Consider the following 22175-nt stretch of genomic DNA (forward strand, 5'->3'; position numbering starts at 1 on the left):
ACGGATGTTTTTTAGTCTTTATTATTCGGCTTTGTTTCGTCGTTCGACATTGCCGAGGCCCCTTCAAGAACGGCTGCGCTAAAGTCTCTGAACTGGCAACAAAGCACCGGAAATGGAAGAAATAAAGGCGCCAATTGCATTGTCAAGATTTTTGAAAAAAAAGTCGCCAGGCCAACAGTGGTCAGAGCGCAGCTACGGAGGGTTGCTGTGGAAGGAAAGAATGTAGAATTCACTCTCTCACTTGGCCACAGCTAGAAATGGCTCCAGTACTCAGTGCGCGCGCAGAAAAAGTAGCACGAATCCTCAAGACGCGGTTCGACCATGACGGGCGGTACTTTCTCGACGCCTACGTTGGCTCGGGCATACAGGCCGACGTCTTTCGCATCAAAAAGCATGGTTCCGACATTCCAGGGCCCGACCGCGTCGCCGTCAAGGTTCCGGCCATGCCCGAGTTGCGAACAGCCAAGTCGGAAATGATACCAGAGAAAGAAGCTTTAAGGGTAGGGTCTTGGTTGCCGTGTCATCTTTTTCTCGTCGAATCGTATTTACTGATATATCATTTTGTATAGTTGTTCTCGGGTGCCATGCATGTGGTACAGATTCTAGACATGAGAGAAAACGTTGTCGGTGCCGACCCCTTGAGCCGAGATATCAAAGACGCCCCCATGATGCCGGTTTCGGGCTGGATGTATCTCGAGTGGCTAGATAATGGCACACTGCACTCGTTTCTGCAGAAAGCGAGGGATGTGGAACGACCAGTGCCGAATCGACTCTTGTGGAGGATCTTCATGTGTTGTAGGTGGACTGCATCTGCGACCAACCGAGAGCGAGACCAAGGGGAAGATGAGTGGGAGTTTAAACAACTTGGGATGTCTTGGGTGTTTACTGATCGGTTGTTTTAGATATTCGTATGATTACTGCCATGGCTTGGAGCAAAGTACACGTCAGTGGCACGCATCAGCTAGAAGAAATACAAAGCAATATACCGGATATGATACACTTTAATTCGGATATGCATAGTCAAAATAGTAAGTCTTTTTATTTTCTGCACATTACTGATAGAGACAGCGTGGTATTCTGACATGTAAGGGAAATATAGTGGTTTTTGGCGACTTTGATCCCAATAGCCCGCATCTCGAGCATCGCCTATCGCCCATGTTGAAGATGATAGACTTGGGCTACATCGCACGGAAAAAGACAGCAAAGTGAGTGTATCAATGATAGGTTCGTTGCAATGTCCGTCTGCGAGACTAATAGAACAACAGCGAAGCAATATGGAAGCACAACGTCGGTGAACTTATATGGCAAGTTGGCAACGTAAGTCCAAGTTCTCGTTGCGGGCTTTGATATAATCATTCGATTTGACCTACTGACTCGAATCATTCATATTCTAGGAAATGAAGACTATTGTATTGGCCGGTGCCAGAATCTCGCTAGAGGATAAGAACCTGGACTCGGATCTCATCAAGATTGTGCGATGGTGCGAAGATCCTTCGTCTTCCAAACGTCCAAGTTTGCAGGATCTTCACGAGTGGGTAGGCAGAGCTATTACGGGCCGAGACGCCGACTGGTATAAAAAGGAGATGCCGGATCCTTGGGCAAACTCCCTCGAGGAGGACGATGCCGTTAGGCAATACGTTGTAGAGCTCATTGTTAATGCGAGCACCGAGGAGGCCAAGGGACCGTGAATTTGATATACACGGAGACTAGATACACAAAGGAGCGATCACGATGGAAGCAGGATGCACCTGATGGAGCAATTCAGAGAATTATTCATTATCTGCTTCGTGTTTTCTTATAGACAAATGGGGAAACTTTTCCAAGAAGCCAGCTTCATCTTTCCGATACATGGCATTGTGCATGCGATATCGCCTGGCCTCACGCTTAGCATTCGGACAAGTAGAGAAGTCTTTATCCACCTTTCCAAATAGAAGAATAGTTCCATTTTGTTCAATAACGATAGAATGTTATTTGTACCGAGTCGTAAAGGTCCTAGTGGCGTTTACTACCAGCTTGCTTCCTCAGTCATCGTCCCAATTCTCCAGCGCCTTTCTTTGTCGAATCATCTGAATCCTAGCATGATCATCCACCCGACCACTTTAGTTTCAGGGTCTAGTTTGCTGATATTATTGACAAAGAAACCCCTATTTTTCTAGGCTAATCAGTATATTCACATTTTAAAGACACCGTCGTCCCGCGCTGCGTCATGGACTCACAAGCCGTTCGCCAAAACAGGAACCCAGCGGCTGAACGCTAGTCCACAGCATCAATATGACGTCACAATGGACTAGGAGCGTCCTTTCCACTTACACGGAGAAAGGAGATTATAAAACATTGAGCCATCCTCCCATTTTATATGACAAAAATTACCACAGCCTTGAGTATCTGGAATCAAGTCATTGATCAAAACGAATTACCAAATCAAACACCCACCATGTTCCTACAACTCCTCCACCTGGCACAGGCCGTTCTGGCAGGCTATGGCGCACAGCAGTCCTACATTGCCATCACCAACCTTCAAAAATACGAGGACACGAGCAAGAAGCTAGCCAAATACTCCAACGAGGCCGAGCGTCAACTACACACGACGCGCACCACTCAAGCCTCGGGAGCCCTGGCCATTGCGGCCTCACTGCTGGCGGCGCTATACCTCTTGTTCAAGGGCGGCTCGGGCGGCGCCCTGTTCCGGCTGATTGCCAGCCCCGTCGTCGGCGTGGCGATTTTCCTGGCCCGCAACCACGTCCAGGGCTTCTGGGCCGGAGGCAAGCGCGTGCCCCTGCCCAAGATGGAGGACTACAATGAGGCGCAGCGCCGCACCGATGAGCTCCTCAAGGTCCTGGATTGGTTGGTGCTCAGCTGGGCGGCTACGAGTTTGGTGGCCGTATTCAAGGGTTATTAAGGAACAGTATGTGCGAGAGAGAAGATGTTCGAGAGTGGAACGCATTATAAAGCATGAATCACAATGTGCAACAAGCGTCGGGAGTTAAAGGAAACATTGCATCGGTCAGCATGGGGATGGTATACGGATTGTCACTTTTACATTAAGCATAGCACTCGATATCACAAAACAGGGAAACTTGATTGGATTGGTATCAAAATTTCATGGTATCCAATGAATTCATGTCTTGTGGCCTGATTTGCGCATGTTCAAGGTGAGATGAGCGGTCTACTATTCCCCGGTATTTGGCCCTTGGTATAGTCAAGTTAGTACGTTGCAGTTGCACATGATTAAGCTTACATGAATAGACAGGGTTATCAATAGCACTATCTACAATCTTTCGGTCATCGGAATTGTACCAAAAAAGACACGTTCTCATTTCTGGAAAATGTCTCATATCCCAAAGAATTGTGCTGCCTAGTCACTCGCCATGACTTGAAACCACAAACGAGCATGATGGCAGCATCATGAGCAGGCATGGAACTCAATACGAGCTTCCGACTGGATTAAAAAAGATCTACGTGCTGCAAGCGACGAATCAGGCTGCTGTTATAGGTGCCAGTGGCGTAGCATTGCGTGTCGCCGCCGCATCGATACCCGGAGCCGGGCTCCGCGGGGTCCCTGGTGGCCGTGTCATAAAAACGGTGGCTTGTGGATGGAACGCCAACGCTGCTTACTGCCAATTTCATCAGAAACGACCTTCAGTTACGAGCTATCAATGACTTGTTTGTGAGTACGCTAATCACTTAGTCAGCACAGCGTTCCTCGCAGCTTCAGAATGGGCCACCACAACCGTCATTTTGCGGGTGATGCCCATGTGGGCATATGGGGTCCTCCAACGAGCGCCGCAAAGTGAGTGGTAAGCAATATATCAAAACAAGTCAACAAAACTAACAAGTTCTTGGTAGCTTTTGTGAAGAGGACTACGCTGTGACAAGGTTCATCGCAGAGTTCATGAATACGCTTTCCAACCTTGCCTATGGTATGCCTGGCCCTTGGCCAATTCATATTGAAACGAGGGACATGGCTAAACAAACTGGCCGAGTATAGTCTATTTTGCATTCAAATACCCAGGCCGTTCTACACAGGAGACATCAACGATAAGCCGCCTGGACTCGCTCTCTTGGGGTCTCTTACTGGTTGGCCTAGCATCTGGCGCATTCCATGCCACTTTACGCCAGGGACCGCAGTTTGCCGATGATTTATCCATGCTCTTCCTTACCGGAATCATGATGCAGTATATCTACTGCCAAAATCAACCTGCCGGCCTATCACGAGTCATTGCCGCAGCAGTGTGGTTCAGCGTGGCCAGCGCGTCGCTCGTCTACGTGCACTCGGGCGACATTATCATACACATGTCGGCATTCGGAGCCTCGGTGGCCCTGATTGGCGTGAGACTGCTCCAGTTGATATACCGCCGGCAGCGGCCTGAGCAGGAAACGGCCGAGCTCGCGGCCCGGTTCTGGACGGGCGCGGCCTACTTGGCCGCCGCCTTTGCCGTGTGGAACGCCGACCTGGAGCTCTGCGTGCCGCTGCTGCGGGCCCAGAGGCAGCGCGTCGGGTGGCCGTGGGCCCTGGCCCTCGAGCTCCACGGTTGGTGGCATGTTCTGACTGCCGCAGGAGCTGCGCAAATGATTCAGCTGGTCAGATCCCTGTGCAATAATGACCAAAACGGAAGGAAATGTCAGCCCAATAAAGAAGGCAGTCGCCGACAGAGAGCTTCTCCACCCTCGTCAGCCTTGCACCGGGGTATTCTGCCCAAGGAATCTCAAGCTGACCTTGAGCGCATTGGATCCTCGAGATGATCTTGGTGGATACATGACGGGGGGAAAGGATGAATTTTGAGCAAGAGCGCATGTTTTCACATGAGGAGGATTGAACCATTGGATTCGTCCAGGTTCAGCTGGCATGGAGAGGGCCAATGGTAAAGGAACAGCTGGACAAGATGGTGGACAGATCACAGCAGTGGAGCACCTGATTGGGAGAGCATGCAGTCATCACCGTATAGAGACAACAACAATAAACAAGCCCATCCTCTATGAGATTACAGAGGCCTTCAAGGGCCCCCTTGGGTTGCAGGAAAACCCGCGCAAGTCTTGTTATGTTGATACTTTGATGATAGGCCCAGGCCGGTCGGGTCTTTGCATTTTTTCACCAACTGTGCGTCTACTCTTTTCTTTAATGTTCGGCATGTGCGGTTCATGCAAATCCATGCATGCAACCAGCCGGCTACTTTCGTTTTGTCAAGCTTACTGATTACACGCAAAGTCCCATACAGCGATGGGACAAAAAAGAGAGAGGAAGAAGAAGGGATACTTTCCGTGAGAGTGGTTCAACAGGGCGTGCATAATGCCGAAACTTGCAGCGGCAAGTGGTGCACACACATGCACACAGATGCATGGTACCTGATGTTTTAGTTTTGCATTGTATGATTGTGTGTGTGTGTGTGTGTGAAAAAGGTTCACGATTAGACTGGGGGGTCGTACTTTGTGTGTTTGGTAGCTTTGCTTTCAAAAGCATCATAGTCAATCAAAATCGCATGAGGCATTCTGCTGTAGATCGTTTTCATCATATTGTTTATTTTTTCTTTAATTGGACAATGTACGATGTATGGTATCCGGCTGGGTGGTTGAGTACAGATCATGGTTCGTTCAAGGAATAGAGGCTCCACTGAAAAAGTGTCAATAGTAAAAAACCATCCCATCTCGCCCATGTACACAAAGTATATGCCGATCGACGAGAAGCAAAAAATGGCCACTAAAAGAAGAACACTTTTACTGGTACACCATGCTTACTATTTGCAAAAGAGAAACCTCCACTTGACGAAAAGCCCAGTGCAACAAAGAGGGGAGGTATGCAATCGGACAAGACGAAACCCTTGTGCTAGAAAAAAGAATTTTCCGAGCGGGCGAGTTGAGATTAGCACAGAGATCACGTTCGGACGTTTCAGCCCAGCACCGAGCAGCCTCAATTTCTGGGGGGGAAATAAAAATGGAGCTGGTCCCCTCCCCTAACAGAATACTACACGGCATAGCGTGAGCCTCATGGATAATGGCAATTGAATGCAGGGCCCCCTCTTCAGCCGTTCCACAATCATCGGGTGCTACTTTGTACTAGGTATGACAGTAGCAGTAGCCAGCACGTAGTCATGTAAAGCTGGGACCCTCGATCTGGGCAAGCGTTTGAGTGTTTCCCGATTGTAGCGCAGTTTTGGCAGGACGGCTTCGGCCGACCGATGGTGATACTCGAGAGCCGGCTGAGGCGTTTCGCTTCGCCGTGTTACCATCGTATCCGGCTCGGTCATATTGCTTTGCCATGAAATGGGCAGTCCCAATTGCTTCTCGGTTACTGGCATTTGATTACAGCCGCACATATAATTGTCATTGTCGCCAGGATGATTCATATACGTACGTACGGGCTGACTATTCAAATTGAACCGAACGTGGTCGGCGAAGCAATTCCCCGTTGTCTGGGGGGTTTGTTGCAGCGTGGAATCTAGGTTAAATGAGGGATTCCCAGATGGGGGGCAGATGGGGGTAGATGGACCACTGAAGATGAGGGAACCTTATTGCTGGGACAAGTTCGTGATCAGCATTCGTGCAGCTGCATCAAGTAGCAGCTGCAGCAGTAGGGCGGAATAAAAGAAGAAAGCAATCAAGAGTGCGCAACAGGCAGCTCTGCTTATTTTCCCTGCTGAAGATCTCGCTTATGTCAATGTCAGGCACCTTGCTTGCAGATGAGCAGTAACAGATTGAAAACTCTAGCCCAATCAAGATGTCAAGACAGGTTTGTAGGTATCATGAAGTAGGATGTGTTCCATGCCTAGATAAGCGATCAATGGAGAGCTGAGGATTGAAAGACACAATTGGCGGAAGTCGGCGATGGTGGCCTCTCTCTTTCTCTCTCTAGAGTTCTGCGCTGAAATAGCGTCTGCACTCATGATACGCCGGCTTTATTTTGATTTTGGCCTTTTGCGCCTCTTGGAAATAAGATAGCTGGTAGCTACCTAGCCAGCCAGCCCCCATACCCTTGCCAAAGATAATTCTGAGCTACCAATCGCAATATACCGACATAGTAGCCCCCTTGGCATTCAGGGTCCTTGGTAATTGGCCCACTGGCAGAAACCCTGGCCTAGGGATCCAGACTAAAGTCCATGCATTCTGCTCGGGTCCCATAGAGACGAAAGCCCTGCGAAACCAGGTTTGGTCGTGTAAACCTGAAACTATGACAACCTGATGACCGCATTTTCGATCGGATCTCACATTGTCATGATCGGCTTTTTTTCCCATTCCTTCTGTCACTATTCCCTCTGGCATCAGGGGTCTGTCGGGATCACGGCAACTGGTAGCTACTTTGCGGTCCGATTAGTGACGAAAGAGAGAGGCTTTAGAAGCAAGCCAGAAGAGCAGTTTAAAAAACCAAAAGCCTAGTGGTCCGAGTAGCCCGAAGCAGCGGGAATCGCCAGTGACCTAGGCCAGTACAGTACAGGCTTCTTGGCATGGCTGAGTGAGCTGTTTCAGACTTTTTCTTCCACGCGTCCCATCAAAACTCTCTGGCCTTGTCTGGAGACGTCTGGGCCCTTGTCGCCAACAGTAAGAATTCATAAAGTGTCAACAAGATGTAATCTGTAGGTCATTGCGCTTGCTCCCGGAAAGGAGGAAAAGCATGTTTATCTTGACCATCTCGTGGACATTGTGGGCTTCTATTGGTGCACGAACGCTGCTGCATCCATCTGCCCAACTCAATTCGATAGCGCCCTTTTTTCAGCCTACTAAGCGATGCAGCTCAATTCTGCTTTCGTCACGCAGGTTTGCTGTCCGCTAATAACTGGCTGTCGCTGCAGCTGTCTCTATCCAATACTTGGCATGCGTTCAGCTATCGTGTGACCCCAAAACCCGAAAGATCTACGGGGCAAGTGACCAGGGTAATTGCACATGTACATAGTAGATATGGAAGTTGTTGGTTGGACCCGACCAGGGACAAACATTTGTGATCTTTCCAGGTCTCCAGGTGCCCGCGATAACACAATGCATAGTCAGAGAACCGCGATTGGCTCATGTACTTCTGCTTGACCCGATTCGCATGAATGCCTTTGCAAGATGCCATGCAGCTTGTGTATGTGATGAGCAATGACATGCATGATAGAAACATGTGCATGGCATTGACTTGCAAGCAAGTAACAAGATGTGCTTGCTGCCAGGTATGTCGCATACCCTCGTTGGCTATTTGTCCAGGTACCACATATTCGACGACCTGCTTGTGTCGCATTCATCGTCATGCCCCACGAATATTGGATTGAGCTTCAACGAATGAATGCACGACTAGACTGTCACGATCAGGTAGCAATGACAAGAGAGGCCTTTCACATCTTTCCGAGCCCGTCGCACAACTGACATGTTCATGCACAGCAGTCGGAAGACATGTTCTGTCGTCATTTCTTCTCTTCCTCCTGTAACAAACATGATAAACCCCTGGTATCCCAAGTCTTGACCGGGGCTCTATTCATTACTTGCTTGCTTTTTACTTCTCTCTTACTAATTGCCAGCATCACTCTTTCTTAACCGGTGCCCGACCATTCACCGGCCGGAAGAGAGAAGAAAAAAAGATCGATTGCACACACATGATGGAGATCTCGCGGCATCAAAAGAATCAAGATCTCTAGAGATTCCCCAGGCACAAACCCAGAACCACAGTTTTAGGAGATGAGATTTCACTCCACTGCGTCGCAAAAAAGACTGAGCAAAAAAGCATCAAGAGCCAATCAAGTCTCCACGCCATAGCAAACTCTCAGCTGATGAGGCTCCGTCGACAGCCAATCCAACGTCTCAGACGAGCTCCATTGCAATATTAGGGCCATGTTTTAGAAGCTTCCTTAGCCCGCCGTTGAGGAGCTCAGCCCAAGCTATTGGATTCCTAGCGGTGCACCGATCGACTCTTTTCCTGCATCGTCTACATCGAGCTTAAATATTAATTGTATCATGTCCCGGCCATATTAGTCTCGAGTCTGTCTGTTGCTTTCTTTGCTGGCTTGTATGTACTAATAAGCTGACCTTAGCTGGCTCCCTGTCTCTTGCCTTTTTTTTTTTCTTTTTCTCCATCCGATCTTGGATTGTCATCCTCCAAGGGAATTACAGAAGAAAAAGAAAGGTCAGACAAGCCCAAACTTTACTTTCCCTCAACCGGCATCTCGCTTGACGCATCCAATTTGCCCGTCTCAAGACGAGACATTGTCGCTCACAATTCTTTGATTCAAAATCATTATTTTTATCATTTCCCGGTCGTACACATAATTCTACCCAGCGACGGGACTGTTTTGGCGCCGTCCCACAGTCTTGGTGCTCTGTCCATTTGCTGCTCGGGTTCACCTAAAAAGACGGCCAATTGACAAGCAATTCAACCAACCAACCAACCCACCCCTGAAAAGGATAGGCTTGACTTTTCTACAAGTGTGCTTGCTGCTGGTGTTTGGCCCATTCCGGAGACAGGCGATTGATTTCTCTCTCAAGTTCGGGCTTTTTATTCGTCCCAGGAACCCCCCGGGCGCCAGGAGCTCTAAGCGCCCGACGAACCCGGCCGCCTGCTTGAAGCGTCATCTCGGCGCTTCCGCACGCAAATCACCATCAACGGCACTTGGCCAGTCCAAGCTCGTCATTGGTCAAACCAGGCCCTAAAACCGTTTTTGTCCTGGGGAAAGCAGGCGAACAGAATTAATACTGGGGGTTTGTTTGTGTGCTTGCATCGCCGCGACTGTTGAAACATGTCAACCCGTCAGGGGAGTCGTCGGTCTCAGTGTACTATCTAAAGAAAGAAAGAAAGAAAAAGATTATCTGGTGGTGGCAGAGCGCGGCTATTCGCTGCTATTCCTGTGTCCATATTCAGAACGAACAGTGCACCCGCCCAACCACGGATTTCTCGACCAGGGGTCTCCCCCATTGCCACATACTGGCACATCCATACCAACGGGCCACTCAGCACCCATACCCGTTCTTGTCACAGGGAACCATTCATATATTGGCAAACTCTCTGCCGCCATGTTGAGACAAGACTCCTGGCAAGACCTGGCCCTGGCACCAGACACTACTCTCTTTACTTTTATTCTGTAAGTCTTAAACCCATTGTTACCTACTTTATTTGCTTTACTTGGTTGATACTGCAAAATTCTTTTTTTTTCCTGCCCTCTCTACTCCCAGCAAGCCTGGTGCTTTTTTTTTTTCCACACTCGTTCCTGCATTCCCTTATTGGCTCTTATGCCCATGATCCCTGTATCTTAGCATTCGCCTCTATCTATTACACCACGTCTTTCTTTTTCATGCAAACTCTTTCTTTTTGAGTATTTGCTCCATCTCTTCTTCAGCAATTCATCTCTTCTGCGCCTCCTTGTCATCAGTCCCAATCAAGTGCCAGGCCGTATTTCGAGGCTTGCCATTGCCAATTACAGTCATTAGCTCAGGCAATAAGCAACGTCTCAGAAGGTCTTACATCCTCAAGCGGGAAGCTGCGCCAAGGTTCGACTCTACCCATATCCATGCTTCTGGAATTCTTTCCCTTTTCTTCTTCTTACCCCTGCCCTGCCCTGTCCTGCCACACCGCGAGACAATCCCCGTCTAAACACGGGCGCGTCTTTAGGGAAGAACTGGTGATGCGCTCAGCTGGCGCGGCGTGTGACCACTTGACCACCCCCATGGCCCATATGAGCCGGAAGGGAAATAAAAAAGAAACGCTGCTGGTCCCTGTCACCCAGAACCTGGGGAGCCGGTGTCCTCTCGTCGATCCCCTTGTTTCTTTTTGCCATTGTCAGCGCGCCGCCGTCGGGTCATTTCATATTTGGCTTTTTACGGTGATTACCGCATAGTCAAGCCCGGGGCATGTTGCCTTTTTTAAATCCACTGCCTCACCTACCTAATTGTTCCCCATTGTTTCCATTCTTTTTAGGACCCTGGAAAAAAACATAAGACTGACTCCATTACCTCTCTAGTCAGACGAACCCTGGAGTACAATCAGTTCAACTTTTAGGTTCTTGGGATAACTTCAAAGTCCGTTACAACATGGTACGAGACAGCAAACGTGGTCACGGTCAGTGGCGTGGCTGTTACGGATTCCAAGACAAGACCACTCAGGGCAGCGAACCAAAGCGCAGTCCAAGTCGTGGTCTTTCCATGGGGGAAAGGTATTACTACTACTACGAATTCGACGGAACTTCGGAGGAATTTAACCCCTCGGAGCCCTTTACTACCCGCTGTCCCTATCTTCCAGGCCAGCAGGTCAACATTCTCGACGTTCCTGTAGAACAAACACTCAAGAGGACACGGAGTGCATCAATGAACTCGTTGCGACCTACCGACTTCAAGACCATGGATCCCCAGGACAAGTACATCACACCGCGGCCTGCTCCAACAGCACCGCTTACACTGGGCCCGAGACGGGGTACTTCTACCGGTATTCGGCTCAAACACAAGTCATCGACCCGCTCATTATCACCTGCATCGGTTCCTGGCTGGACTGGTAAAGCCAAACGACTGTTTGGCCTCAGGCCTTCGAGTCGCTCCAGCGATCGCGATTGGACCCCAGAGACTGTCGATTCAGAGGACTCAACGTCCTTCACAGCTAGCACACAGAGACCAGACGAAGGGACTAGGAGCACTACACCCTCTGAGGGTTCCCGCTCGCGTGACATGTCACCCGAGTCGCTTCGCCGATTCCTGCTGGATAACAAGCCAGTCGCCCAGTCTCCAGTGCTTCATTCACAGAAACTCACTATTCCCGACGATATTGTAGAGGAGAACGAAGACGATGACAACTTTGCTACTTCTGCCACTTCGGAGCATGCATCTTTCAACCCTCTATCGCCACCTCCTTTCAAGCGGACTCAGTCCTCGCCCGCAATGGCGGGACTGAAAACTATATCCACAAGCCCAATGATCCCAAACATGATCCATGAGCTTACAAAGCCCCAATGCAGAGACGACTCTGCATTGGAAGACTTACGGCGCGGCTCCATTGCCAGCGTCAAATTATCTGTACCGCCACCTCGCCTTCCCTGCTCGACAACATCGTCAGCAGCCCCTTCTCCAATCTCACCGCAATCATTCGACTCCCCCCACAATAACAACTTTTCCTTCTTTGAGGACATGACTCCCGTCGACCATGGCTTCTCGTTCTTCGACGACCTGCCCGAGGACGACAAGAGGATTTCCGGCGTTCCCGAAGAGCGGTTCCGCCAGCCGTCGCTCACGGCCTACAGTCTACCTCACTCCGGTATGGTGGGTCAAAAGGACCTACCTGTTGACGCCGCCGGTCGCTCTTTCGGCTCACCCAGCCTAGTATCTGGAGATGCACACGAGATTGACTCGTCTTCACTTCTCTCGGTCAAGGGCATCGATGCGGGCTTTGACGACCTCGTGAACGAGCTCAGCTGGATTGCCCGTGCAATCTAAAGCCCAACCTGGCTTTCTTTTACTTCACTTCACTATCATGGCTTGGCCATGACCTTTTTTTCAACATAACACTTTTATTTCGGTATCGTCCTTGGGTATAGAATGGGAGGAGTGGAAAAAAGAACAGCTTGGCATACAGACACACCTCGGTGGTGGGGCTTTGCCTTGGGACACGAACAGCATTTACAAGGCGCAAGGCATTTTTCATTTTCTTGCATAAAAGGAGGCGGTGATGTTTACTCGATGGAACATCAATTGATGCTTGCCGGCATGGAAAGCGAGCACATTTTTGGATTTTATACCCTTTCTTTTGTACATGGCTAAAGGAGCCCAAGAAGAGGCTCTTTTGGAGACGGAAACAGCCATCTGATCTGATATTGGGGAATTTTTTCTTTCCAAGAATAGTCTGATGATCCATGAGCCGATGTGTTGAATGAAATAAATCATGAGATTTTCTCTACTTTGAACTAGCCTCAAAAGCATGTCAGTGTGACCATTATTACGCAACTTGAAGAAGTATAATCATCATTGACTTGCCTTGTAGTAGACGCTCGGTGAATGAATACAAGAAGATGAAGATGCAATGCTGCATGTTCATCTCAATTCGCATTAAAGGGGAATTTGTTTCATCTCATGCACCCCCTGTGGTATCCCTGTTATAGTCGGAACCAGCCCCCCACTAAATAGAGTGTGTGCAAGCCCAGGTAGATACCTAGTATAGAACACAGCCACAGGGGATAAAAGTTTGCATTAATACCATTTATTCGCAAGCATTGAGTTCAATTACATGCATGCATAATTTCAAGTGAAATGAAATTCATCACCATTCTTGAGATAGTGATATGTAAAAGCAAATAGAAAAAAGGGAATAGGTAGGAAAAAGCTGCTTCCAATTCTAATGCTGCCTGCCCCCCAGGCTGATCGATCACTGATGCTGCGCCAACCCCAACTGCGACACATCTGATACCAGCCTTGAGTGACCCCACCTGCAACCAACTTCATCTAGTACAATGTGCTGTAGATTTATGAGCACTGATCTCTTTCCTGACTACAAAAACAGAGTAGAAAAGAAAGTTGTGCCTCCCAGCAGCCGATCATGCCTGAAACTCTTGGGCGGAAACAAATCCTATCATGGATCATATTATGGGGGAAGAGCAGAAACCTGGGAAACTCGACTAAAGTGCCCAGGCAAGCTTCCGAGGCTTCCCTTTTCGGGACAAGGCACTTCAGCTCCTCTCTTTGCATTTATCCTAAAGTGCGTCTGCCTCGTGTTTTTAATCAAGGCAAAAAAGCCATGTACAAAGATTTTGTTTTGTAAATGGTTTGTTTGATTTCATTACATTCGTCTGGTCACGCTTGTACCTCTCGTTTTGCCCATAGCCTACTACAACAGGACGGTCGAGGAATGAAATGAGAATGAAGCTATTTCACGTCCTAGGCGCATTACACATCGTGGGCGGCGCCCAGGCGGCAAAAGACCATGTAGTCGCAAGTCTCGCAGAGGACTACTATGGCTCCAGCAGGACTGATGACCTGCTATTGGGAGGCGCACAGAATGGTGGGTGGTGCGGTCTGCATGTCCACGACGACGACAGCAGCCATTGTCATGGTGAAAACAGCGTCGAGTATCACGCGGCAGGAGACGCAAGCGCAAACTCGCAGCCGCAGCCATCAGGCGAGGACGACGAGGCAGCCATCGAAGAGGCATCGCGGTTATGGCCCATCTCAACCCCATGCGCGCCCAATGGCACCAGAGCGTACTGCGTCTACACGCACCCAGGCTTTGCCTCGGGACGAGGCATCAGCATCCTGACGTCGGCGCGCACGGCTATCGCAATAGCCAAGTCGGTAGCCTTTTCTGCCTACTTTACGGGGGAACCGGCAGAGGAGGAGCAGCAAGAAGAGCAGCGCGGTTTTCTCCTCAACCTTGGCGAGGACGAGAGCAGCCCGCTGTGGCGCGTGCAAGAGATGCCCGGCAAAGGCAAGGGTCTCATTGCGCAGCGCAATCTGGAAGCGGGCGACCACATTATGAGCACCACGCCCTCGGTCATGATTGACTACAACCTCTTTACCGACCTGGCCGAGGCCGACGAGTTGATGGCGTTGCAGGTTGCGGCCGTGGAGGGGGGACTTTCTGATGCCCACCGAGGAATCTTCATGGCACTTTCGACGCACGATGATGATTTTGCAGATCATGCCGAGAGGGTCTCCAAGATTATACACACCAATTCATTTGATATCACGCTCGATGGAATTGTCCCAAAGAATGACGAGGGGGTTGATGAGAACTTTTATACTGTTTTCCCAGAAAGTAAGTGATATGAGAGAGCCTGTGGGGTTGGAAGCTTTGTTCTGATGGTGTCTAGTTTCACGAATGAACCATGACTGCCGGCCAAATGCCGAGTATTATTTCGACCCGGCCACATTTGCACAGCACGTCCATGCTGCACGCCCCATTGCCGCCGGGGAGGAAATCACCATCTCTTATATAGAGTATGTCTGAAATTCGCATGTATCATCATCGTAGAGGCCAGTACTGATCAAGATCTAGCCCCATTCAAACGCGACAAGACCGACTTGATCGCCTCGATAATTCATGGCACTTTCCCTGTTCAGTAAGCGCATTCCTTCATCTCACCATCAGGAGCACGTCACGATCATTGTAAAATGTGCCAAAGTCAAGTGGTTTGCGCAGAACCAAGAAAGGTGTTATGCAACGAGAGGACTAATATCCAATAATTTATAGTGCAGCGCATGCATGCAGAACCGCGACATGACAGCAGCCTCGGACGCGCGGATTCACCAAATCCTCGAAATCCGCAAACAGCTGCGCGAGTGGGCGCCGAGCTCGCAGGCGACGCCGGCCATGGCCGAGCTCATGATTTCGCTGTACGAGCAAGAGCGGCTGTGGACCATGCTGTACGAGGCCTACACGTACGCGGCCATCGAGTACAATGGCGCCGGCGAGCCGTGGGCCGCCACAAAGTACGCCCGGCTCGCCGTCCAGCGCGGCCTGGCCTCGGGCGGGCCCAACCACTCCGACGTTCACGAGATGGAGGCTCTGGCCCGCAATCCCTGGGAGCACTGGTCTTGGATGCTGAGGACAAGGAAACGGATGAATTGGGAACCGCACGCTGTATCATAGTATCGAGACTCCCTAGTAATGGGTCTTGGGAGTTGATAAGATGAATCATTGTGTCTCCTTGACGCTAGACTATTAAGCACCAACAGTGTCCTACAGTTTCTACACATACCATTGAAGTGAAAAGAGAAAACGAAACGAAGGAATCGATATGGTGTCGACAACCCTTGGATTGAAGGAAGACGATTTGAGAAATGAAATTGGTTGACGTTTGCTGACTTGATGGACAGATTGGAGAATGTTCTAGGGAGTGAATGTTTCGCCGAGTGCGTCACCACGTGTATTTGTTTCAGTTTTTTTTATTTTAAGATTATATTTTAAATTGTTTAAAGAACTGATACATACGACCATAGATAGTTGAAAACATGGCATCCCGTTCGCTCTGCCCTAATTAAGTAACTAATCGCCGAATCAGTACTCAGGTGGGTGACCACTGGGGAATCCTCGGTGTTGTATGTTTTTTGTCTTCTTTTTTCCATCTCTGATCAAATCCTCATTCTACATGGGTAGTCACCAGCCCTTGAGCTCTTCGTTTTCTAGGTGTTGCTTTAGTTTGGTGGCCTGTTGTGGAATTCCGTAAGAGATTTGCATTATAGGTTAGTAGGTTTTCGACATACTTATGTTTATTAAAAGATTTGCTATTTAAAAGCAGTCGGCACAAAGAAAAGTGTCTGAGTGAATCCTAGAGAGCATAAAAGAGAGATGCTAAAGAGCTATCTGATATACCTGAGCAGTGGATTTGTGGTAGGTATCCTAGGTCAGTGCGACAAAACGTCACACTTGTGTCGGTATCTGCTTCAGCATATTGACAGCCATGTGGCTCTGAAAGGCCTGCTTTACTCTTAGCAAATCATTCTTCACATGAAATCAATGGCATTTATTGCACACATATGCTCAATTCACTATTTGATTGCCTGCCTGAAGTCCCGCGTTGCGATTTGATCCGGACTAAACTTATAGCGCCCCATAAGAAAAAAAAAAGGTAAGAAACAAAAGACATGATCAGGGTTGTGCGCTCTTTCAAACTCTAATTCAGCAATATTCCACCCAAGTATTACACAATGACCAGTCGCTTAGTCTGCTGTATGCGTTTCAGTTTGGCAAAGAGGCGTACTGTTGAGTCGAGCTCGTCGACCCGCGCCAGACCGAGCCGTGCAAAATATGGGCCGTCTTGCTGCAAGATCATGAAGATATAGCGTTTACGACGATCCGCATGCCTATTATTCCTACTAGTAGAATCGTCGGTTACACCCGTGACATAGGCTACTTCGGCCAACTGGACAGGTTTGCACCAATGATGCTTGGTTTTGGTTTTGGAACGATGTCGCGGGCGAGGCAGATCTAGAATGTTCTCCGAATCGTAGCCGGAGAGGCTGACATCTTCTGCGGAGTAATCGCTAGAATCAGCATCACTATCATAGTCTTTATTTTGGCGTTGTATCCTCTCTTCATCGAGGTCGTCATCACGGCCGCCGCCGTCGCCGCCGTAGAAGTGCGTCGGATCTACAGCTTCCCAGCCACTTTTAGGCCACGGATCCGCGTCGACGTGGACTCGACAGCCATGCCGGTGCTGGTGAATGTGGATGCACTCCCCGTCTATCATTGTCAGGCCAATCTGGAAAAATATTCGACCCTTGCCGTCTTCTAATTTCCGAAGGCGGGCGGGGACTGTCCTGGCTTCCATGGGCAATTTGCATAAATTCCTAGCTGGCAGCATGAACTGATCCTGATCAGGATTGCAGGTCGTGAACTTCTCAATTGAACATTGCGGATGCAATTTGGCTTCGTGACCTACACGCTTATATCGATGAATCATGAAGGAGACGGGATCCTGAACAGAGGCCCATGACCACGTCGGCGCCGGCCAGCAGGGTTCGCTCCCCCCGCTGGGATGATGAGGTCGCGCGCTGAGGATGCGATCGATGCCTCTAGCGTTATCGTGAAGCCGACCTGGACGAACTCTCCACAGCAGGTCTTCATAGAAGCTCTCCGACCAAAGCCCGGCAAGATACTGGTCTTCGGGGCGCATGAATTGTTTCAGCTTACGGGCGATGGCGGCAATGGCAGGCAGCTTGTCATCAGGTTTGGTTATGCTGAGATCGGAATATCTCTCGACTGCCATGTACCAAATATTTTGCTTGGTTTCCATGTCAAATTGAAGCCTCGAGCCCAGCCTTGGCAACCGACTCTTGAAGCCCACGTGGGACGGGCCGTATTCCCAAACATCAGGCTTCCTGCCGGCCATCACAGCCTGAAAAAGGGCTCTAAAGCTTTCATTGTCGACGCCGCTCCGGGTACGGCAAGAAATGTCATCGTTGCACTGCCATACCATCTCGCTGGCCGTAAAGATGAGCATACGCCGGCTCATCATCCGCTCTTGAAAGACCCATGCACGTGTAAACAGCGGCGCTACCTCATATGTGGTCTTTACCTCGTTTGTAGTCGTCTCCTCACCAGTATTGATCAACGGGCACACCGCGTCACTTCGGTGGCCGATCATATCGATGAGAGCTGGGAGGTCGCGCATGTGTTTGCTCTCAAAGCTGGAGCTGGGGAGCGCGAGGCGCACCTCGCGTGATTTTCCGACCCTCGTGAAAAGTCCACCCTGACTATTCTTGGCGTGATGAGCGGCCAAGACTAAGACAGCCGAAGAGTAGATTTCAAACATTCGCACAGCTTCCTCGATCCAGTCCTTCTGATCATCCTGTATTATACAGAAACTATCGATCCATAGGTAGCTGTAGCCGAGCTGCCGCGTCACATAGATGGCGTCCCGAAAAGTGCGCGGCAGATCTTGCCACGCTATGCGCTCGAGTCTGCTATTCATGTTGCTGAGAAGTGTTTTACTGTCCTCTCCGTGGCCGCCCCAACAGTGGCTCAGAGCGAAGTAACCCCGTGACGCTGTTTGACCATAGCTCTTGTCGGTCGTACGTACCAGTCTCACGTCTGGAAAGCAGGATTTTACATCAATGAGGCGTTTCGGCGTTGCGTAATTAGAGGCACGCAGATCGCATGAGGAGGTGTGCATGTCTAGACATTCTGCAAGCTTTTTTCTGGCGAAGGCGATCGAGTTATCGGATCCAGTAAAGTTTGGGTAATCATTTTGCTCGTTGCGTATATGAGAGCCCCATCCAGGCAGGTAGAACATCCATTTCTCGCTGGTTGGATACCCGAAGCTCTCAGAAAGATGGGCGTTGAAATAACCTCGGCCAAATTCGAACTGGAATGACACACCATCCGTAGCGCCCAGGAGATTATTTACTGCGAGCTCTCTCAAGACAGCACAACATAAACAGCCAGTCTTCTGAACTGAAAGCAACAGCGCATCGAACCCCCTCGACTGCTGGCTTATTCTCTCGAGCCGCTGTTTGCGAGTTATCTCATATTGACCGGAAAAGTCCCAGCCACATGCACTACACTCGCCCTGACGCAGCCTTGGTGGTATGAGTATCATTTCGTGTCGGGCGATAGGGATTGATAGAAAAAACACAGAGGAGTGGTAGGTGGCTAAGAGGAGTTGTCAATGAAACTTTAAGCAATGATCTCGATCATCGTATATAAAACAATCAGGCCGGGTTCGTTGTGAATACCACTGCGCAATTCGAAAAGACTGACCTGTTTATGATTAGCACAGAGGGACCTGGGTTTCTGCGGCTAGTTCGATACAGTCAGGGCGACAAGGCTATGAAGTCACAGAAGGATGTGTAGTTACTACCTGAAACACGTACGGATGTGACCTCGGGACCGACTCCCACATATTCCACGAAACAAGTGTGGTTATACACGGCCAATAGTAGTAAAGCGGAGTGAGGGCGAAATCAATATATTGAATTATCCCGGCAAGATTTTCTGCACGGAGAATGTCGCTGGGCCTATCATGCTGTTCTTACGGTAAGGCTGTATATAGGATAATATATGTCAGATAGTGGATCATAGTTCCCATACACCCGGGTGTGCTTGAACACACCACACAACGCCATGGCGTCCAGATAGATGTACGGAGGCTCCCGGGGATTAGCTGGCGCTAGAGGAGCGTTTCCAAAAATCGAAATATTTGGAGTCAAGATGGGTGATGTATTCATCTGGCAACGAAAGCCCTCCGTTCCCGTGTGGGGAATCTTAGTTACTAAGTAATGACCGCCGGTCGGCCCTTCCCGGGCTTTCCCAGGCCAGTGCCACCCAAATAAGCGTGCAGCTTGTCGAAACTGCAGGTGCAGAACATGGATCAATACATCACACAATTGACACCTATATCAGACCAGTTTAAACACCAATGGGAATTCATCAAAAATAATCAACTTCGCCCTTCATCACTAGTGCAGGCGTTCTCACACAAGTTCCCACTTGCCTGGACATCGTTGGGGTGACGGACACAAAAACCGCTCACGTTCGTAACATACTCCATGCCTAAAACCTGCATATATCACAAAATGGGTCATTGCAAGGTCCTCGATTCCAACGGACGGGCGCCATTCTAGCCTCCAAGAAGTACGGGTCATTGAAGCGTCTTTGATAATCAAGTTCGATGGCAATTCGGTAATCCAATTCTTGTCGTAGCTGTTGCTGTTGCTGTTCTCGTCGCCGTCGATCTTCTCGTCGGCGCTGCTCTGCTTGTGAGTCGGAGGAGGATCCGGAAGATTCGGAACTGTCTTCTTCCTCTCGCGGCTGCGTCACTAGTGCAACGGAGTTGGATGCCGGACTTGAGGTACTTGCCGACATTGCCTCCATCCGCTCCTGTAGCCGGCTTATTTCAGCTTGATGTTCCTCTGCCTGCTTCTGCATCCGCTTCTCCATATCGCCGTACACCTGTTTGTGCAGTTCCTCGTTTCGGACTTTCCAGTCCATCTGTTGCTTCTGAATCATATTGATCTCACGCGTCTTCTGCTCCCGCTCTCTTTCGATCTCCCTCATGTTCTCTTCGTCTCGCTGCTGACTGGCCCTTTCCATATCGCGCTTTATATCGACAAGTCGTCTCGTTGTCTTGTTCAGTGGTCCCGTTTCCGTTTCTTCGAAATTGTTCGGGTGACTTTGCGCAAAGGGGGAGATTTCGGCGACTCTTGATAGCTGAAGAGCCTCGTGAGCTTGGCTGTCGTAATGCCAATTGTCCTTTCCACCTGATTCATAGACCTGTATTGTTCCCTGCTTGTTGCGCTTTTTGTGACACCTTTTACGGAGACGTTCGAATGCATCTTCAACCCCTTCACCGTAATTAGGTGCCAATGAAACGCCGCACAGGCCTAGCAAAGAGTAGGCTTTGTCCTCTTCGTACGTGCTCTCACGGTCCCCAGCCCAAAAAATGCACTCTTCCAGACTAAACGGAGCCGAGTCAGCGCCAAGGAGAGTAGAGGCTGGAATTCTCGTGATGGCTTCCAACTCTTGTACCAGGGATCCCTTGTCGCCAATGAATTGATTATCGTTGGAATAGAACTTAATTTCGCGCGGAGCAAGCAGCTCTTGCAGTGTCCAGCTCCGAGTGAACCATCGATTTTGTCGGAAACGTACTTTCCAAGCAGAATCTTGGTGTGTCTGACGGGTTCCCTCTGTGCTAAGATCGGCCATATACACAAAACACACTTTCGCATTTTGATACCAACGATACATTGAGTTGATGGCGTTTTGAAATTCCTGCACGTCAGTCTTGTTGATACAACATGTATCGACCCAGAAGAACTCGAGGTTGTGGATGGCGGCTTGCTCTGCACAAAATTTGATCTTGTCGTATCCTTTTTTGTTCCTTGCTTCATTCCGACTAACATCTTCAAATGTCACCTCATCCTCAGCTGCGCCCCAGGTATGAGAAAGAATAGCATATGAAGGGATATGCTTGTTGAATTTGGTAAGGCTGAGTCTACCATCCTGAAGACTTAGAAGACGCATTTTGGATAGGAGGCACAGGGCGAGGTGCCTCACACCGCGTCCTTCTACCTGATATCACAGATCAGTGCGCCTGGCAGTGAAAGTCAAATCAATCCGTTCAAGTCAAATGCAATCAAGCTTATTGCAAGCAGCTTAGAGAAACTGAAGCCATTCATGGGCAAGTGATACAGGTCAGTTTTTTGTTGATCATTTCTACCCCGCATCCTGAAAGCACAAGACCTCTTACGGGAAAGTGCATGGGTGAGGAGAGCTCAGCCTTACCAAAATATGCCTTCCCGCTGTCCTGAGCAAATCATCAATAAATAATGTTGGTGCTGTGTCTAGAGTTGCGGTGGGACACTACCCCCAATCATATCCCGATACCTTTGCCACGAGAGCCATCGAATCGCAGAGTAAGGATACCTAACCGTAATAACTACTCATCAGACTTCTGAGCGACGCAGCATTGCACAGAATATATGGTAATGATGAATCCTGGGGGTTTGGCTTTGCCCATAGTTTTCGCCATCCCACTTGGCAGTTAATCCAGTTCCTTTCGATGCAGCTATTGTTGGGCTTCGGCTACAAGGAACTCCGATAGTCAGAGCGCGATGCAAAAGCCAGCTGCAAAGAAGGAGGACGGGGGAGCCCTGACTTCCGGGGCAACGTGCGCGCATTTTCACCAACTTGTACGCCTTAGCGACAGAGGACTGAAAGAGCCTTACAGCGGGATGAGGATGCGCCGAGCTGAGATGTCGGCAAACCAGGTTCCAACCCACCATCTCCTGGAAATCCTGCCATAATA

At 49.5% G+C, this 22175-nt stretch overlaps 7 protein-coding genes across 7 annotated transcripts; 5 read left to right on the plus strand and 2 right to left on the minus strand.

Moving 5' to 3' along the window:
* Window positions 1–257: 257 nt before the first annotated feature.
* PFICI_12137 (uncharacterized protein) lies at window positions 258–1688 on the plus strand (the record flags this gene model as incomplete). Its single annotated transcript, XM_007840718.1, has 6 exons — window positions 258–500; window positions 570–795; window positions 903–1028; window positions 1100–1205; window positions 1266–1317; window positions 1395–1688. The coding sequence occupies 6 exons, from the start codon at window positions 258–260 to the stop codon at window positions 1686–1688; spliced, it is 1047 nt and encodes a 348-aa protein (XP_007838909.1).
* Window positions 1689–2434: 746 nt separating this feature from the next.
* On the plus strand, window positions 2435–2899 carry PFICI_12138 (uncharacterized protein; the record flags this gene model as incomplete). The annotated part of the gene is made up of 1 exon (XM_007840719.1): window positions 2435–2899. The coding sequence occupies one exon, from the start codon at window positions 2435–2437 to the stop codon at window positions 2897–2899; it is 465 nt and encodes a 154-aa protein (XP_007838910.1).
* An 817-nt stretch (window positions 2900–3716) lies between these two features.
* On the plus strand, window positions 3717–4743 carry PFICI_12139 (uncharacterized protein; the record flags this gene model as incomplete). The annotated part of the gene is made up of 3 exons (XM_007840720.1): window positions 3717–3790; window positions 3847–3920; window positions 3989–4743. 3 exons carry the CDS (start codon window positions 3717–3719, stop codon window positions 4741–4743), a joined length of 903 nt encoding a protein of 300 aa, XP_007838911.1.
* A 6240-nt stretch (window positions 4744–10983) lies between these two features.
* On the plus strand, window positions 10984–12372 carry PFICI_12140 (uncharacterized protein; the record flags this gene model as incomplete). The annotated part of the gene is made up of 1 exon (XM_007840721.1): window positions 10984–12372. The coding sequence occupies one exon, from the start codon at window positions 10984–10986 to the stop codon at window positions 12370–12372; it is 1389 nt and encodes a 462-aa protein (XP_007838912.1).
* Window positions 12373–13788: 1416 nt separating this feature from the next.
* Window positions 13789–15517, plus strand: PFICI_12141 (uncharacterized protein; the record flags this gene model as incomplete). The annotated part of the gene is made up of 4 exons (XM_007840722.1): window positions 13789–14683; window positions 14739–14865; window positions 14924–14987; window positions 15119–15517. The coding sequence occupies 4 exons, from the start codon at window positions 13789–13791 to the stop codon at window positions 15515–15517; spliced, it is 1485 nt and encodes a 494-aa protein (XP_007838913.1).
* A 1051-nt stretch (window positions 15518–16568) lies between these two features.
* On the minus strand, window positions 16569–18341 carry PFICI_12142 (uncharacterized protein; the record flags this gene model as incomplete). The annotated part of the gene is made up of 1 exon (XM_007840723.1): window positions 16569–18341. The coding sequence occupies one exon, from the start codon at window positions 18339–18341 to the stop codon at window positions 16569–16571; it is 1773 nt and encodes a 590-aa protein (XP_007838914.1).
* Window positions 18342–19921: 1580 nt separating this feature from the next.
* PFICI_12143 (uncharacterized protein) lies at window positions 19922–21391 on the minus strand (the record flags this gene model as incomplete). Its single annotated transcript, XM_007840724.1, has 1 exon — window positions 19922–21391. The coding sequence occupies one exon, from the start codon at window positions 21389–21391 to the stop codon at window positions 19922–19924; it is 1470 nt and encodes a 489-aa protein (XP_007838915.1).
* Between the last annotated feature and the right edge of the window lie 784 nt (window positions 21392–22175).

This window comes from Pestalotiopsis fici, assembly GCF_000516985.1.
Source record: "Pestalotiopsis fici W106-1 unplaced genomic scaffold PFICI_Scf_9, whole genome shotgun sequence".
In the NCBI taxonomy this organism is placed as follows: Eukaryota; Fungi; Ascomycota; class Sordariomycetes; order Amphisphaeriales; family Sporocadaceae; genus Pestalotiopsis; species Pestalotiopsis fici.